The sequence below is a fragment of the Aquarana catesbeiana genome, linkage group LG01, assembly GCF_042186555.1.
Source record: "Aquarana catesbeiana isolate 2022-GZ linkage group LG01, ASM4218655v1, whole genome shotgun sequence".
NCBI classification, from domain to species: domain Eukaryota; kingdom Metazoa; phylum Chordata; class Amphibia; order Anura; family Ranidae; genus Aquarana; species Aquarana catesbeiana.
In genome coordinates this window covers 545,042,663-545,062,105 of record NC_133324.1, presented here as the reverse complement: position 1 = coordinate 545,062,105, position 19,443 = coordinate 545,042,663, and the positions used below count along the sequence as shown (strand labels likewise).

Below are 19,443 nucleotides of genomic sequence, written 5' to 3'. Positions count from 1 at the left end.
CTATTTTTTTTTTTTTTTTTTTTGTATCGCCTGTCATAATGGAGTTAAAAAAAAAAAAACACCTAAAATTGGCCCTTTCATAGTAAAAAAAGAGCAGATAATCACTACTATAAGGAGTTCATTTATACAGTGAAAGTAATTCTCTGTAGGCACTTGTCTTTGTACTCCTCACCTGGTTGCTGCCACACACTCTTGACACCATCTGAACCAAATGGGTTTATCTTGGTCTCATCAGACCACAGGACATGGTTTTAGTAATCCATGTCCTTAGTCTGTTTTGTCTTCAGCAGTTTTTTTGCAGGCTTTCTTGTGGATCATATTTAGAAGAGGCTTCCTTCTGGGACGATAGCCATGCAGACCAATTTGATGCAGTGTGCGGCGTATGGTCTGAGCACTGACCTTTTGACCCCCCACCCCTTCAACCGCTGCAGCAATGCTGGCAGCATTCCTACGTCCATTTCCCAAAGACAATTTCTGGGTATGACGCTGAGCACGTGCACTCTATTTCTTTGGTCTGGTCGACCATGGTGAGGCCTGTACTGAGTTGAACCTGTCCTGTTAAACCACTGTATGGTCTTGGCCACCATGCCGCAACTCAGTTTCAGGGTCTTGGCAATCTTCTTATAGGCTAGGCCATGTAGAGCAACAATTCTTTTTTTCAGATCCTCAGAGAGTTCTTTGCCATGAGGTGTCACGTTGAACTTCTAGTGACCAGTATGAAAGAGCGAGAGCGATAACACCAATTTTAACACACCTGCTCCACATTCACACCTGAGACCTTGTAACACTAATGCGTCACATGACACTGGCCAATTTGAACATTTTCACTTAGAGGTGTACTCATTTTTGTTGCCAGCGGTTTAGACATTAATGGCTGTGTTTTGAGTTATTTTGAGGGGACAGCAAATTTACACTGTTATACAGGCTGTACACTCACTACTTTGAAGCAAAGTGTCATTTCTTCAGTGTTGTCACATAAAGATATAATAAAATATTTACAAAAATGTGATTGTGTACTCACTCTTGTGAGATACTGTATGTACATCAGTGCTACATTGCCATACAAAATTAATGGCACCACAACGTGCTAACTCACAACAGTGTGTGTTATAATAATGCAAGTGTTATCCTAAAGGAGAAGTTCACCTTCCCTAAATATGTCACAATATATTTCGGGAATAATGTGTTTCAGCTCCTGCCCTACCGTTCCCCTTCTCCTTGTGAAAGTGGGTTCTTCTCCCCTGCAGCAACTGTCACATTTTAAAATCTCCCCAGTGCACATCCTCCTCATTCATTCAAAGATCTATGAATGAAGAAACTACAAGTCCTGTCTGGCATCCTCCACAACGGCTTGTAGTTGTTAGTGGACTGCAAGCTTGCAGATTATTATGCTCCTAGTTCATTCACTCTTCCTCCAGTTTACAAACTGAAAACTTGTACAGAGGTATGGCAGAAAGCTGGAGAGAGGGACAGTGTGCGGAAGCCTGACATTTTACCCGTGATCCACTGATTACAGGTGCAATGCTTTGCATGCTCCTGGGGAAAAAAATAAATGCACTTCTTATTTTTGCAGGGAAAAAAAAAAATGTGCATTTATTTTTTTCCTAAAAGGTGAACTTTTAGCCTTCAACTCAATCCAGCACAGATGTATGTTTTTCATCCATACAAATACACTATACCTATGCTTTGATAATACATTTAAAGAATATTATGTATGAATGTATCTTTCTTTTGGTTGGTTTTAACAGTTTTTTTATGTTGTTGTGTTTTTTTTTTTTCTTTTTCTTTTTCCCAGATCAAAAGCCATATTTACTCCATAGTCGTTTGGACTGTCAAGTAGAAAGCTGACACATCAAACGGGGGTCTTTTTTTTTTCATTGCAGCCATGTCAAATCCCCTCAAACAGGTTTTTAACAAAGACAGAACATTCCGCCCCAAGCGAAAGTTTGAGCCAGGCACTCAGCGATTTGAGTTGCATAAGAAAGCCCAAGCATCTCTCAATGCAGGTCTAGATTTGAAGTTGGCTGTTCAGCTACCACACGGAGAAGACTTAAATGACTGGGTGGCAGTTCATGTTGTGGATTTTTTCAACCGTATCAATCTTATTTATGGTACAATCAGTGACAGCTGTACTGAGCAGTCTTGTCCTACTATGTCTGGTGGTCCAAAATATGAATATAGATGGCAAGATGAAAACAAATACCGAAAACCTACAGCATTGTCTGCTCCAGAGTACATGAATCTTTTGATGGATTGGATAGAAGTTCAAATAAACAATGAAGGACTCTTTCCTACAAATGTTGGTAAGTTGTTAGCATTTTTACTTCTGTTATTGAAACCTAGAAGAATGACAGCAGAGAAAAGACAAAGTGGTCCTTGAGTCTGCCCCATTTTGTTTACTGTTGAATCTATTCGCTACCTTTGCTGGAAGTCTTTTTCAAGTATCAACCACTCTTTCAGTAACACAGTACTTTCTAAGAGTGGTTTTAGAACGTCGTCCTGCTTGTTTGAGGTTATGTCCCCCAAACACCCTTAAAGTGTTTGTTACTTCATCATTTCATATTTCTGATATGTCTATTGTATCATGTGTGATCATGTGGACTGGGCACCTCACAAGGCTGTGTGAAAGGGCAAGGCCACCATGTTGTTCAGAATGCAGCCATGACTGGTTGGAACATTAGTAGAGCGAGCATCAGTGATCCCCTTTTTACATCCTTTCAGGAAGGCATCTGATGCAATCAACATTTTTAGCTACATTCTTCTCAATCCATTGAGAGGACACCAGACCCCCTCAACCCTTTAACCCAATACACATTTCAGTCTAACTTTTTACAGCTGTCGTAAAACATTTTAATTCTGTCATGCTTGGAGTTTCAGGGTAATTAAACCCAGTATGCTGTGTGAAATTAAATGTCTTATCCATGGCTAATTGATATTGTAAAAGCCATTGAAGCCTGCCCTGAAGTAACCTGCAAGGGACATCTGTCTAATTCACTGATTAAAAATGTACACATTTATAAAGTCAGACAGGAGAAGGCTACATACAATACTATTACCGTAATTATATGTTTGAACAGGGTAGAAAATACTGAGCAAATCAAGATCACACATCACTAGGCTAATTGTATACAAAAGGCAAAATGGCTGTCTCCCACCTCCTTGGTAACCTATCAGAGATATGTTTAGTATCTCTGTCATAGAAATTCCATGCTGGACAATTATATACCAATTCCCAGAATGCAACGTATACATATTCGAAGATATTATCTGTATAATACTTTTGGAGGGAGTGGCCACTGTATGGTCGTAAACTTGTGACGTCCGATCAGCCACTCCTCCGCCTCTTAATTGGTCAGCTAATTTCTGGTAACACCCTCTTCAGGGTCCACAAAAGAGGGACTGCGTCCACATCGGACAGCTCTTGTTTAAAATCAAACCAAGGAAAATCTGCAAAGACCAGAGAGCCACATCCATCTTGAATCCATTGGAATTTGCTGAAATAGGGCTTGGTACTTTTCATTCTTCAACCCTTTTTGTTTTCTGTTCCATTTATTGTTTCCTTGTAATACTCCTTTTCAGTAAAAAACTTTATTTGGACTATTTTACCTTTTTCCATTATGAAACTATCTTTTGAAAAGTCTTAAAATTGTTTCTAATGCACATTGCATAAGTAAAGAATCCCTGTCCCTTGAAGAGCGTTACTATAGTGTAAATCTCTGGATATACATGTCTGTGGTGACAGTGTGTGTTACAGATGTTTATTCTAAAAATCCTAGTTGCTTATTCCTAATATTAGCGTTTTTGATTTACGTTAAACATCCGGTGGCAGCATAAAAGGGTAATTGCTTATGCCCGGTAAACACGATCAGAAAATCGTATGAAAAATACAGATTTCGGAGCAATCGTACGATAATCTGAATTCTGTTTTTAATCAGTACAGCTGCCGTTTGATGCATTACAACACATGACATCACTTCCGAATTTTATTCTGCCGTACGCGAATTTTCGTGACTTCAGTAAACCCATCAGATATGATCTGAGATTAGCATGCAAAAAATAAAAAAAGATGATCATTTGTCCGATAATCTCATCATATGTACTGGGCATTAGTTAACCATATTCAGTGACATCCTGTCGCCACTTAAATTGTGGTCACACAAGCAGAAAACGCTTTGTCCAGGGTAAGGCTGAGCGTGTCATTGTCGTGTATTAGTGACAGTGCAGTGTGAGTTTGTCCAGCAACTTGTTACAAAGTACAGTACATCTGTCATGTGGAGCACGGAGCTCCGAGGAGGAGAGTGGAGCCGAAGCATGTCAAGCCAGGTGTGACGGAGGCATAGCCAGGTGAGGGGGCCGCGGGGAGGACACTGAGGGGGGTGGACGTGGTAAGGTTGGTGCCAGACTGTCCTATGCAAGATGATCAATACCCCGCCCTGACCACTAACCTGTCCACATATAATACTATTACAGTAGCGCTCCCCTGCCCAGTGTCACCACGGACCAATTCCCATCCTTCTCGACCAGCATCCACACAGTACTCTGCTCTTCCCCCCACCTCTACACTGAGCATGCAGATAGGCCAATAAAACAAAAAAATGGTGTGCAGTGCTTTGTGGTGACAAATGCACAAAAGAGTGTTATTAGTGAATAAATATAGTCCTGAAATAATATAAATCTGTGATCTGATTAAAAAAATCTTTTGTGTATTCAAAGTAATTCCAGTGCTGAGTGTGCTCTGCTGTGTTCAAATCATTCACCAGAAATCAGGAATGATTTGAACACAGCAGAGCACACTCAGCACTGGAATTACTTTGAATACACAAAAGATTTCTTTTAATCAGATCACAAATTTATATATTTCAGGACTATATTTATTCACTAATTAATAACACTCTCTTGTACATTTATCACCACAAAGCACTGCACACCATTTTTTGTTTTATTGCCCTATCTGCATGCTCAGTGTAGAGGTGGGGGGGGGGGGGGAGCAGAGGACTGTGTGGATGCTGGTCGCGAAGGATGGGAATTGGTCTGTGGTGACACTGGGCAGGGGAGCGCTATTGTAATAGTATTATATGGGGACAGGTTATCTGCAGTCTCTGACCGTCTCCTGTATCATGTGTGCAGTCTCTGACCGTCTCCTGTATCATGTGTGCAGTCTCTGACCGTCTCCTGTATCATGTGTGCAGTCTCTGACCGTCTCCTGTATCATGTCTGCAGTCTCTGACCGTCTCCTGTATCATGTCTGCAGTCTCTGACCGTCTCCTGTAGTCATTTGGGGGTAGTCTGGAGCTCCTCTTCTGCTGTGTTTACACTTTGCTACATGCAGGGAGTGTTGTGTTTGTTTTTTTTTTTTTTTTTTTTAAGAACAGATAAAATTGTATATATATATAATTTGTATAGTTTTGGCCCACTCAAGATGTCACTTTGAATAAAATTCTACCCCGGAAACCTTCCTTTAATTTATAGGGGCTTAGAAACATGATTGCCAAAAATGTAGTAGAGTCATCCCCCCCCCCCCCCAAGGCCAGAAAGAGAAAACTTTTCTAGATACTATTGGCTTCTATATCGTGTAAAACCACAGCAGATAAAAGAAACAAATGTTTAACCACTTGCTTACTGGGCACCTAAACCCCCTTCCTGCCCAGACCAATTTTCAGCTTTTAGCACTGTCACTCTTTAAATGACAATTGTGCGGTCATACAACACTGTACCCAAATTACATTTTTATCATTTTTTCCCACAAATAGAGCTTTCTTTTGGTGGAATTTGATCACCTCCTGGGTTTTTTCCTGGGTTTTTTTTATTTAAATTTTTTTAAAAAGACCGTTTTTTTTTTTTTTTTTTTACAAAGCCGTTTTATATTTTGTTAATAAATTTTGCAAACAGGTAATTTTTCTCCATTGATGTACGCCGATAGGCTACACTGATGAGGTGGCACTGATGGGTGGCAGTGATGGGCACTGGTAGGTGACACTGATGGGCAGCACTGCTAAGTGGCACTGATGAGGCACTGATTGGCACTTTGGCACTTACTGTGGGCACTGATTGCTGGCACTTACTGTGGGCCCTGATTGCTGGCACTGTCAGGCGGTACTAGTGGGCACAGAGGTTTTTCCTCTTCAGGACGATGTCCCTTCAAACAGCAGCCCGTGATCGGCTTTTTTTTCTCCTCACATCAGCGTGAGAAGAAGAAAAAGATTGCCGATCCTCTATTTACATCACGTGATCAGCTGTCTTCCGCTGACAGCTGATCACGTGGTAAGGGGCCAGGATCGTCCCCTTACTCGGATCTGTGATCACCTGAGTTTCATTGACCTGGGTGATCGCAGCGTGCGTCCGTAAAGGGAAGGACGTCAATAGACGTCCTCCCGGCAAAGCAGATCCGGGCTGTAGCCGTCATTTGGCTATAGTGTGGATCTGAAGAAGTTAAAGGAATTAATGGAAAAGAATATCAGATAAATTCATATCCTGTAATACTAGGTATGTTGTTTATCTTACATGCCCATGTGGTTTGGTGTATGTGGGCAAAACCACTAGGTGTCTATATATAAGAGGATAAACGAGCATGTCAATAATATTTAAAAATGGCTTCAGAAAGCATAGTGTCTCTAATCACTATAGGCTACACCACCATAAGGACCCCACTGCGCTAAAATTTTATGAGATTGACAAGGTTTTGCCCCATTGGAGAGTAGGAGATATGAGAATGCAGGTTTTATAGGCCGAAACCAGATGGATTTTGAACTTGGCAAGCCTATAATTAGCCTTACCTGTAGCTACACTGGATATCTCCTAAACCTGCACGATTTAGGAGATATCCCTGTATTTGCATGTGCCGACGTCATCGGCCCATGCGCACTTAAGCAAATTGAAGTAATGACACGTAAGTGCCGTTGCTTCAGTTGTACTGTGCCGTTACCGGCGGCTCCCGCTCGCATGCGCGAGAGTGACGTCGTCGCGGCTCCGGCCAATCACAGCGCTGGAGCCGCGATACCCGGAAGTAACCCCCCGGAGAGATGTCGGCCGCCAGAGCGGTGAACGAGGACCGCTGCGGGGGCTTCGATCTCAGGTAAGCAATTCATAATGAGCTAGTAGGTTTTTGGTGTTTTTTTGTTTGTTTTTTTTTTGGGGGGGGGGGGGGGATTTTTTAACCGCTTCCGGACCAGGCGCCGCAGTTATACTGCGGCAGGTTGGCTCCCCTGCGTGAAACCACGTAGCTATACGTCGGCTCGCGGGGTCCGGATAGCAAGCGCCCGCTGCTCTCGTGGCCGACTGTCGTGATGACCGCCAGCCACGAGCGATCGTGAGCAGGAGACACAGAACAGGGGCGTGTGTGTAAACACACACGCCCCTGTTCTGACAGGAGTGACAGATCGTGTGTTCCTATTAGCTTGGAACCACGATCCGTCACTTCCTCTAGTTAGTCCCCTCCCCCTTCAGTTAGAATCACCTCCCAGGGAACACAGTTAACCCCTTCACTGCCAGTGACATTTTTACAGTAATCAATGCATTTTTAATCGCACTGATCGCTGTATTAATGCCAATGGTCCCAAAAATGTGTCAAAATTGTCCGATGTGTCCGCCATAATGTCGCAGTCATGATAAAAATCGCAGATCGCCACCATTACTAGTAAAAAAAAAAAATAATAAAAATGCTATAAATTTATCCCCTATTTTGTAGAGTAACTTTTGCGCAAACTAATCAATATACACTTTTATAGCGATTTTTCCTCCAATATTGTTTATAGTGCAAAAAATAAAAACCGCAGAGGCAATCATATACCACCAAAAGAAAGCTCTATTTGTGGGGGAAAAAAAGGACGTCAATTTTGTTTGGGTGAAACGTCGCACGACCGCGCAATTGTCAGTTAAATCGACGCATTGCTGAATCGCAAAAAGTGCTCTGCTTAGGAATGGGGTAAATCCTTCTGGGGCTGAAGTGGTTAAAAGGGTTTACAACCACTTTAAATATAGAGATAGACCAGTGGTTCTCAACTCCAGTCCTCAGGACCCACCAACAGGCCAGGTTTGCAAGATAGCTGAAATACATCACAGGTAATATCATTTGCTGCTCAGTGATTGCAGTATTCTAGTCTGCAACTCCCCAAGGTAATACTTAAAATCTGGCCTGTTGGTGGGTCCCGAGGACTGGAGTTGAGAACCACTGCGATAGACCTTTATATGGCTATCCATCAGTTTGCCAAGCCTATTGTACCCGTAGGGGCAAATGGGTTTGGGCATGGTCTCTGGAAGGTATTCATCTACATGTCTATCGAGTGTATTCTAATCCATGTGGCTGGGTATGAGCAAATTTGTTCCTCAACAGCTATTTGGATATATGGACTGTGATATCACTCTTGTCCGCTAGAGGGCGATGGGTGTAATCGCAATGCCTGTAATAATGTATTTTGCGTAGCTGATTTCATTTTTTTTTTTTTTTTTTTTTTTTAATGTTTAGATTTCCATTTATGTTAACCACGGTAGTAGTGGCACCTCTTTTTCCCTTATGTTCATATTTCATGAGGTTGTCTGCATAACTATCAGTAGGGAATATCTCCTTAGGCTGTATTCAGCTTGGAGCTGTTTTTGTCATTTATTATATATTTTTTTAACCGATTACCAACCGGCCCATAGCCGAATGACGGCTACAGGGCGGTTCGATAACTCTGGGAGGGCGTACTATGAGGTCCTCCCAGAATCCCGCTCTCGTGCGCCCCTGAGAACATCCAGGTCCGTGGCCGTTTACCACGTGATGGCTCCATCAAATGACTGAGCAATCACTTGTAAACAAACTGACGTCCCGTCCGGTTCCTCTCTTCCCTCCCAATACCTATTGGTACGTGGAGAGGGGAGAGATTGGTGGCAGCAGCGCTGTGGGCTGGATGTGTAGTGCCCACAGCGCTGATATGTGCCCATTCCACCCATCCATACCCATCCATGTTCAGCATACCCATCCATACTCGGCATACTCATCCATCCATCCTCATCCATCCATCCTCATCCATCCATCCTCACCCATTCATACTCAGCATACCCATCCATACTCGGCATACTCATCCATCCATCCTCGGCATACTCATCCATCCATCCTCATCCATACTTGGCATACTCATCCATCCATCCTCATCCATACTTGGCATACTCATCCATCCATGCTCACCCATCCATACTCTTCCATCGATGCTCACCCGTACTCTGCATACTCATCCATTCTTACTCAGCCATCCATACTCAGCATACTCATCCATCCATCCATCCATGCTCAGCTTACTCATCCATCCATGCTCAACCATCCACACTCGGCATACTCATCCATCCATGCTCAGCCATCCATATTCGGCATACTCCTCCTTCCATGCTCAGCCATCCATACTCGGCATACTAATCCATCCATCCATGCTCAGCCATCCATCCTCAGCCATCCCCATCCATCTATCCATGCTCAGCCATCCCCATCCATAATTAGCCATACACAGCTGTACTCAGTCGTAACCAGCCATACTCAGCCGTACCCAGCCATCCCATCTATACTCAGCCATACTCAGCCGTACCTGGCCATACTCATTCATGCTCAGGCATCCCCATCCACGGCTCATCCATGGCACATCAGTTATCATCCATGCCACTACAGTGCCTCACAAAAGTGTAATAGGTAGTCAAATTAGTTATGTCCCTAGAACACCTGATGGTGCTTCCTGCATGTTGGTCCTCTGTATGTGGCCACGCTGTGGAAAAGTCTCACGTGTGGTATTGCCATACTCAGGAGTAGGAGAATCTATTTTGGGGTGTAATTTTTGGTATGTACATGCTATGTGTTAGAAACATTGTGTAAATGGACAACGTTGTATTAAAAAAAATTTGTAGAAAAAAATGAAATGTTCAAAAGACTCGATATGCCTTATAGATTATACATTGGGTTGTTTTCTTTCCAAAATGGGGTCATTTTTGGGGTGTTTCTATTATCCTGGTTCTCCAGGGCCTTCAAAAGTGGAAGAGGTAGTCAAGAAATTATATGTATAATTTATGCTCCAAGAACACCTGATGGCACTCCCTGCATGTTGGTCCTCTGTATGTGGCCATGCTGTGTAAAAGTCTCACACACGTGGTATTGCCATACTCAGAAGGAATAGTAGAATGTGTTTTGGGGTGTAATTTGTGCTATGCATATGTTGTATGTGAGAAATAACCTGCTAATATAACAATTTTGTTGCAAACTTGAGTTTGCAAAGAATTGTGGGGAAAAAATTACAACTTTAAAAAACTCACCATGCCTCTTACTAAATACCTTGGAATGTCTACTTTCCAAAAAGGGGTCATTTGGGGGGTATTTGTACTTTCCTGGCTTGTTAGGGTCTCAAGAAATGAGATGGGCCGTCAGTACTTCAGGTGTGATCAATTTTCAGAGATTGGCACCATAGCTTGTGGACTCTATAACTTTCACAAAGACCAAATAATATACACTGATTTTGGTTATTTTTACCAAAGATATGTAGCGGTATAAATTTTGGCCAAAATATAATGAAGTAAAATTAATTTGCAAAATTTTATAACAGAAAAATGCATTTTTTTTTTAAACAGAATTTTCGGCCTTTTTTCTTAGCGCAAAAAATAAAAAAACAGCGGTGATTAAATACCACCAAAAAAATCTCTATTTATGTGAAAAAAAAAAAGGACAAATTTAATATGGGTAAAGTGTTGTATGACTGAGTAATTGTCATTCAAAATGTGAGAGCACCGAAAGCTGAAAATTGGTCTGGTTAGGAAGGGGGTTTAAGTGCCCAGTGGGTAAGTGGTTAATTATGTACTACAAGTATTTCTGATGCACTTCTTTTAAGTGATTGTATACTCCCTAAGGGTAAGCAGTATCCGTCTTTTTTGCTGAGTCCAAAAACTTTTTTATCCTTTTTTTGTCCATGGAAAGCATTGTCAATGATCCTGACCAATCGCGGCCATTTTTGCTGCTATTTAGGCTCCGAGAAAATGGAGTCAGACCCACTTCCTGATGCGCGCGCTCTGGCGTGAAATGCATAGAGGTGAGGCCTGATGCTTACAACCATAGGAGCCCTGTACTATTGCTTGCACAGCTGAGATGCACCACGCACATTGCGAGTTTTATACCTGTGTCAGACCGGTTCCTGCTTCTCCCTGAGTGGGTTGTTTGTGATTTTTATGCTGAACTATTTGTGCTCTTTTTAATTAATAAAAGCAGTATTGCACTATATCCTGCCTTCTGTGGCTCTTTGTTGAGGAGCTATGTCAGAGACCTACTTGATGCAAGTTGATATATGCAGTGGAGAGATATAAGGTGAAGACAACTTCATTGTATACATTTGTATACCTGCAAAGTGGATTGCGATCCAGCTTCCTCCATATATGATTGATTGGATTGGGATGCATAAAGGAGCTACAGCATTGAACTAAGGAGTCCTTCCCATTAGTCATGCTTTGCGATCTGGTGAGCATTTTGTTATCACTTCGGGTGAAGAACTTTAACCAAGTTTACTGAACCACGTGTGCATTTTATTTTTCACGGCGTTGGAGCATACACAAGAAGATTTGTTCACATGTGATTTAATATGGACATTTTTTTTTTTCTAATTGGATTATATTCCAGGGATTGGGCTGGCCACTCCATAACATTTTAATCTTCTTGGTCTGGAACCAAGATGCTGCGCGCTTACTGGTGTGTTGGGGTCGTCTTGTTGAAACCTTCAGGGCATTTCCTCTTCGACATAAGGCAACATGACCTCTTCAATGATTATGATGTATCTAATCTGATCCAAGATCCCTGGTATGTGGTAAATGGGCCCAACACCATAATATGAGAAACATTCCCATATCGTGATGCTTGCGCCAGTATGCTTCACTGTCTTTGGTGTGTAGTGTGGCTTGAATTCAGTGTTTGGGGGTCGTCTGACAAACTGCGTCCCCTAGACCCAAAAAGAACAACCTTTCTTTCATCAGTCCACAAAATGTTGTGACATTTCTCTTTAGGCAAGTCAACGTGTTCTTTTGGTAACCTTCATTACATATCGTTTTTTCAAAAATGGGACTTTGCGGTGGCTTCTTGCCGAAAGCTTGGCTTCACATAGGTGTCTTCTACTTGTTACAGTACTCACAGGTAATGTTAGACCTTCTTTGATCACCCTGGAGCTGATCATTGGCTAAGTCTATTTTTTCAATTCCTTAGAATGATAGTTTTCTTCCACGGCTTTCTGATTTTGGTTGCCATTTTTAAAGCTTTTGAGATCATTTTAAGTGAGCAGTCTATCAGTTTCTGCGCCACTTTTATATGTTTTTCCCTCTTCAGTCAACTTTTTCTCAAAGAGTGCTGTTCTTCTAAACAATGTCTGGAGCGACTCATTTTACTCAGATTTTCAGAGAGGAATGCACTATACCCAGCATGTACCACATTTGCTGCCTTCATCCTTAAATAAGGGCCAGCTGTTTTTATTTTTTCAGACTGAATGGACATAGGTTGGACTTGTCTTTTTTTCAACCTCACTAATTTAAATCCACACTACTATTATTTTGAACATGCCTCTTTCAATTAATGATTCAATTACACAGAATCGGCAGCATGCATGTCATGTCTGTTGGTTTTCTATTACTCTTCTACCCCTACTAAGAAATTAATATCCCCACATCTTTTTTCCTCTGTAGTTCAGACCAACACTGTACCCCCAGTATTGTACTCCTATCAAGGGATCCTTTTTCCCTAGGTGCATTATTTTACATTTGGAAATATTAAACTACAGTTTGCAGTGCTTTAACTGACCTTTCAGTGATGCCATATCATGTTCCATGTTGGACACCTCCAGAAATAGCAACCCTATTTTACACCTTTGTGTTATCAGCAAAAAGTCATACCTTACCCACCATACCTTTTTTAGTTTTATCGCTTACAAACAGATTAAATAGAACAGGACCTAGTACAGAGTAGGGGTGCACCGAATGGAAATTTTGGTAACAAAAATGGAGGATGCACTAGGCTGAAAACTGATACCGAAAATTGTTTTTAAAAAATATATTTTTTTATATAATTGTATTCTATTAAACTTTTTAAAATCATCATATTAAATTAATATGAATTTATTGTTGGCCATTTTTAGCACCTTTTTAGAGCAAGAAAGGTCAAGAAAAATGCAGTCTCTAACCATCTTTTGTATCATGTCCTCAGTCTCTAACCATCTCTTGTATCATGTCTGCAATCTCTTACCTAAACTTTAGCACACTGCTAATAGTATTAGCAAAATTTCCATTCGGTGCACCTCTAGCAGACATGATACAAGAAATCAATGCAGCCTCGTCACCAGTGCCCGTCAAATGCAGCACTTTAAGAGGTATAGGGGGCACGCACGCACGTCCGCTGTGTCACTGAGGAGCTGATGCGTGTGCCCAGCGGCCGTAATGTCTGCCGGGCACCCGCGATTGCTTGTGACAGCAGGAACATGGATCTGTCTCCTCTCCCCTGACAGGACGTGGATTTGTGTGTTTACACACACACAGATCCATGTTCTTGCTCTGTCACGAGCGATTGCGGGTGCCCGGCGGACATCGCCACCGCTGGACATGCGCATCGGCTCCTCGGTCAACACCGATCGGTCTCCTCCGACCGTTGGAACACATTTAACCTCTTGATTGCCCCCTAGTGTTATCCCCTTCCCTGCCAGTGACATTTATACAGTAATCAGTGGCTATTTATAGCACTGATTGCTGTAGAATTGTCAATGGTTTCAAAAAAGTGTCCGAAATGTCGCAGTCCTGATAAAAATCGCAGAACGCCACCATTACTAGTAAAAAATAAATGCCATAAATCAGTAACCTATTTTGTAGGCGCTATAACTTTTGCACAAACCAATCAATATACACTTATTGCGTTTTTGTTTTTTGTTTTTTTTGTTTTATAGCACTAAAAATAAAAACTGCAGAGGTGATCAAATGCCACCAAAAGAAAGCTCTATTTGTGGGGGGGGGGGGGGGGGGGGGGACCATCAATCTTGTTTTAGTACAACGTTGCACGACCGCGCAATTGTCAGTTAAAGTGACGCAATGCCGTATCCCAAAAAATGGCCTGGTCTGGAAAGGGTTAAATTCTTCCAGGGCTGAAGTGGTTAAAGTAATGTAGTCAGGCTGCAAATAAGTAGTAAAAAAGAATGACAGGTTGCAAAAAAGGCCAGGTCTCATGAAGGCTTTTTACAAGATCATTTTGAGTTGGTAACTGGGGACAGAGAGAAGGCAAATGTATTCAATACCCTCTTCAGCTCTGTGTATACAGTGCATCTGGAAAGTAGTTACTGTACAGCGATTCACTTTTTCCACATTTTGTTATGTTAGTCTTATTCCAAAATGGATTAAATTTATTATTTACCTCAAAATTCTACAATGACAACATAAAACAAGTTTGTTTGAAATCTTTGCAAATTTATTAAAAATAAAAACGAGAAAAAAATCATATGTATATAAGTATTCACATCCTTTGTCATGATACTCAATTAAGCTCAGGTGCATCCTGTTTCCACTAATCATCCTTGATGTTTCTATAACTTGATTGACGTCCACCTGTGGTAAATTCAGTTGATTGGACATGATTTGGAAAGGCGCACATACCTATCTGTATAAGGTCACGCAATTAACAGTGTATGTCGGCTCAAAAACCAAGCCATGAAGTCCAAGGAATTGTCTGTAGAGCTCCAAGACAGAATTGTATTGAGGTACAGATCTGGGGAAGTGTACAGAAAAATTTCTGCAGCATTGAAGGTCCCAATGAGCATAGTGGCCTCCATCATTCATAACTGGAAGAAGTTTGGAATCGCCAGGACTCTGCCTAGAGCAAGCCGTCCGGCCAGACTGACCAATCGGGGGAGAAGGGCCTTAGTCAGGGAGGCGACCAAGAACCCAATGGTCACTCTGACAGAGCACCAGTGTTTCTCTGTGGAGAGAGGAGAACCTTCCAGAAGACAATCTTTGCAGCACTCCACCAATCAGGCCTGTATGGTAGAGTGTCCAGACGGAAGCCACTCCTCAGTAGAAGGCACATGACAGCCTGCCTGGACTTTGCCTAAAGGCACCTAAAGGACTCTTGGACCATGAGAAACAAAATTCTCCAGTCTGATGAAACAAAGATTGAACTCTTTGGCCTGAATAGCAAGCGTCATGTCTGGAAGAAACCAGGCACTGCTCATCACCTGGCCAATACCATCCCTACAGTGAAGCATGGTGGTGGCAGCATCATGCTGTGTGGATATTTTTCAGCGATCCTAAGCACACAGCCAAGATAACAAAGGAGTAGCTATGGGATAACTCTGTGAATGTCCCTGAGTGGCCCAGCCAGAGCCCAGACTTGAACCCAATTGAACATTCTGAGCTGAAAATGGCTGTGCACCGATGCTCCCCATCCAACCTGATGGAGCTTGAGAGGTCCTGCAAAGAAGAATGGGAGAAACTGCCCAAAAATAGGTGTGCCAAGCTTGTAGCAGCATACTCAAAGAGACTTGAGGCTATAATTGGTGCCAAAGGTGCTTCAATAAAGTATTGAGCAAAGCCTGTGAATACTTGTATGTGTGATTTATTTATTTATTTATTTATATATATATATATATATATATATATATATATATATATATATATATATATATATATATATATATATATATATATATATATATATATATAAAAAAATTTTGCATAGATTTCAAATATACTTTTTTTCCACATTGTCATTATGTGGTATTTTTCTGTAGAATTTTGAAGAAAATGAATTTAATCAATTTTGGAATAAAGCTGTTAACATAACACAATGTAGAAAAAGTGAAGTGCTGTAAATACTTTTTGGATGCACAGTACAAAGGAAAATGGAGGATCTCAAGTCCATAATAGAGATAGTAATGACACAATCCCAAATGAACTGCATTGGATCAAAATTGATATGGTCCAGAAACATTTAGACAAAAGTAAAGGTGAATAAAGTACCTGGACCAGATGGCTTGCATCCACGTTGCTTTTACCACTTCAAAACCGGCCACTGTATATAAACGTCCTCACTTTGGGGGGGGGGAGATATATCTGAATGATGCCTGTAGCTACAGACATCATTCAGATATCATTCTTTTCAGCCAGCAATTCTGTGCACGATAAGAACGATCATAGCGGCAGTTCCGCCGCTTGATCATTCGTATAGGCAACAGGTGGGGACGTCCCCCCCTCCCGCCGCCATCCGGTGCTTCTCCGGGCTCTCCCGTGCCATCAGGGGCCCAGGAAAGAATCGGCCAGCTGAGGACGATAGAGATGACTGGTGACCAGATGGTCACCAGTCATCTCTATGACCATTGGAGGCACGGGTGCGACGTTATGACGTCACGCCCGGGTACCTGGAAATAAACAAAGCCGCGATTGCGGCTGTCAGCATGAGATCGGTAATTTTAAGGGAAAAAAAAAATTAAAACGCCCCTGTCCCCGGTAGCTCGCACTCAGAAGCGAAGGCACGCGTAAGTCCCGCCCACATATGTAAACGCCACTCAAACCACACATGTGAGGTATCGCCGCGTGCGTTAGAGCGTGTGCAACAATTCTAGCACTGGACCTCCTCTGTAACCCTAAACTGGTAACCTGCAAAAAATTTGAAAGCGTCACCTATGGAGATTTTTAAGTTATGAAGTTTGGCGCCATTCCATGATTGTGCGCAATTTTAAAGCGTAACATGTTGGGCATCTATTTACTTGGCGTAACATCTTTCACATTATACAAAAAAATTGGGCTAACTTTACTGTTTTATTTTTTAATTCATGAAACCGTTTTTTTTTTTTTTTTTTTTTGTTTTTTTTTTTTTGTTTTTTTTGTTTTTAAATTATTGCGCAAATACCGTATGAGATAAAAAGTTGCAATGACCGCCATTTTATTCCCTAGGGTGTCTGCTAAAAAAACCTATATAATTTTTCAGGGTTCTGGTGTAATTTTCTAGCAAACAGATGATTTTTACATGTAGGAGAGAAGCGCCAGAATAGGCCTGGTATTGAGGTGGTTAAAATGTTGAGCTCTGTTATTTCAGAGCCATTCCTTCCTTCCCTTTTTTTTTTTTTTTTTTTTTTTTTTTTGACTGTCTTGATACCAGTAGACTGGTAGAAAGACCAATTTGTGCCTATATTTAAAAGGAAATTAGTCTTTACCAAGTAATAATAGATCTGTTAGTTTAACTTCTATAATTGAAAAGATACTGGAGAGTTTAATAAAAGACCACGGAGAGTTTTTGCTAGAAAACAATATTTTGAGCAATACAGTAGATAGCATGGATGGATTAGGCTGCATTCGCATCTGTGCATTTCTGAACCTGCGGCAACCCATGCCATTATTGCAATGCAATCACAATATGCATATGCAGCGTGTTTCAGAAACGTGTGGCAAAGCACAGATGTGGCTGCAACCCAATTGTCAATGACACCCCCATCACTGTTAGTATGCCATGACGGTGATGCAAGCGAGGTGTTCGTGACACAGCACACATTTTCTGTGCGTCATCACAAGCATGATGCACGTTTGCACCATGGCAAAGCACGCGGGTTGCCGCAGTCGCGATTAGCATGCCATTATGGCGTCGCAAGTGCGATGCGAGTTTTCAGCTTGCTCAGAACCGCACAACCGCAATATGGCAAAGCAAGCGTGAGGCAGTTGCAGTGCATTTGGAAACGCGCAGATGTGAATGCAGTAGAGCTGCACGAACGTCAAGTATCGTTATCGCAATTTTTTCCCGGTTGCGATCTTGAAAAAAGTGTTTCACGATTCTTGCTATGCAAAGAATTCTCTCTGCTCTTCTGAAGCCACAGCCGTCAAAAGAAAGGAAGAAAAAAAAGGGCAGTCTGCCAAGAATCACATTCTTTAGCAGTGAAACTTAAGTAGAAACATTTGAAGAAATAAATATTAATATTATTGGATCCTTTGCAAATACAGAAAGGTGTTTCTAATCCCTAATATTGTATTGGGAAATTATTAATAAAATTCAGGGGAAATGTAAGTTACCCCTAAAGGATGGGATTTTTGGAGGAGACAATTATATCTGTATAATAAGGTAAGCACACAATCATAAAGATTAATAGAAAATTTATTGATACAAAAATAATAAATAATATTAATATAAAATCACAAAGTTCACAGAGTACATCATTGATAAGTGATACTTGGATGTATTATTTCACAAGATGCTTGAATATGCTGAGAGCCGACATATTTCGCAGTTTCCTGCTTCATCAAAGGCGTCGCATGCATCTATATATTCATCTAAATTACACAAAACAACATTAAGAATTCACTTTAATTTAATACAAATTTAGTACATAATTCATTGAAACCTTATGAGTGCTTACCCAATCAGAGATTGCAAATGCTTGTGGGGTCATGTGCGGCAAAGGTTCACGGTCAAAACCCTGGTTATCAAATTCAGCCAACCAAGACCATTGCCCTGTGGAAGCCAGATCCATAAAGGGCTGGATAGTGGGATGTCGGATCACGCAATGACCAGAATGTCAGGAAAATATATTAACCGTGCCATTATTTTAAAAATAAAAATTTTTAAATTTAATGGGGGCTATTTTATGAAAAAACCCAAATAGATCATTAAGGTGCTAATACGGTCATTTCATTTAAACAATTTTGCATGTATATTGACACTGGTTACAGGTAACCCTAGATATGATGTAAATAACCCAGAGGTGGCCCGACAAACAATATGCGTGCATTTATTTACATTGTATTGTATTTAGATTGACGTTAATAGATTGTTTGGAGAAGCTGTATCCACAAAAAACTGACACGTATATGTGTACATATATAAAAGATCCTAATTAAGAGTATATGAGACAAAGAGGGAGAGCCGCCACCAGTATTATATTGCATTGCAGCGTATGTTCAATGTGAGCATATCAAATATAATAATAAAATATACGGCTAGAGTGTGAGAGGGAGAGGGATATATTACTGTAAACTGATCTCTAATATACTAGGCACACGGGAACTAGTGATACATTCCAACATGCCCAACAAGGCAGGTGAGCCCACCAAACAAGACGCCCTTTAAGGCATGTTAGCTACTCAAAGTTATAAACAGCATAGCTCAGTAGAAGAAAATACAGCCCAAATACCTCTACAATGTCCAGCAACCCACGGCGGAGGTACGTCCACCCGCTATGCTGTGCGTTCACTGTCTCCACTCTGTGACAATGAAAACGCTAGCAGCATCTCCTTAAAAATATGTGATCCCTCCAGAAGTGAAGGGTCAGTGATGACCCCTGACTACACTTCCGGAGCGGGAGCCCCTGTCTAGCGAATGCGCTGTAAGGCCAGTCACGGCCCGTATCGCGCGTGTGCACACCGGCGAGCGGAGGGGGTGAGGAAAGGGAAAATTAAAGTCAAGCTAAGTTAAAATCTTCTCTTTTTTTTTTTTTTTTGCGT

The 19,443-nt window shown here is 41.4% G+C and overlaps 1 protein-coding gene across 1 annotated transcript in view; it reads left to right on the top strand.

Moving 5' to 3' along the window:
• LOC141105341 (MOB kinase activator 3A) overlaps positions 1–19,443 on the top strand; it is a 55,276-nt gene that overhangs the window by 29,551 nt on the left and 6,282 nt on the right. The window contains exon 2 of the mRNA XM_073595209.1: positions 1,796–2,303. Coding sequence (XP_073451310.1) covers positions 1,886–2,303 — 418 coding nt within the window. The 5' untranslated portion in view covers positions 1,796–1,885. The remainder of the gene's footprint in view (positions 1–1,795; positions 2,304–19,443) is intronic.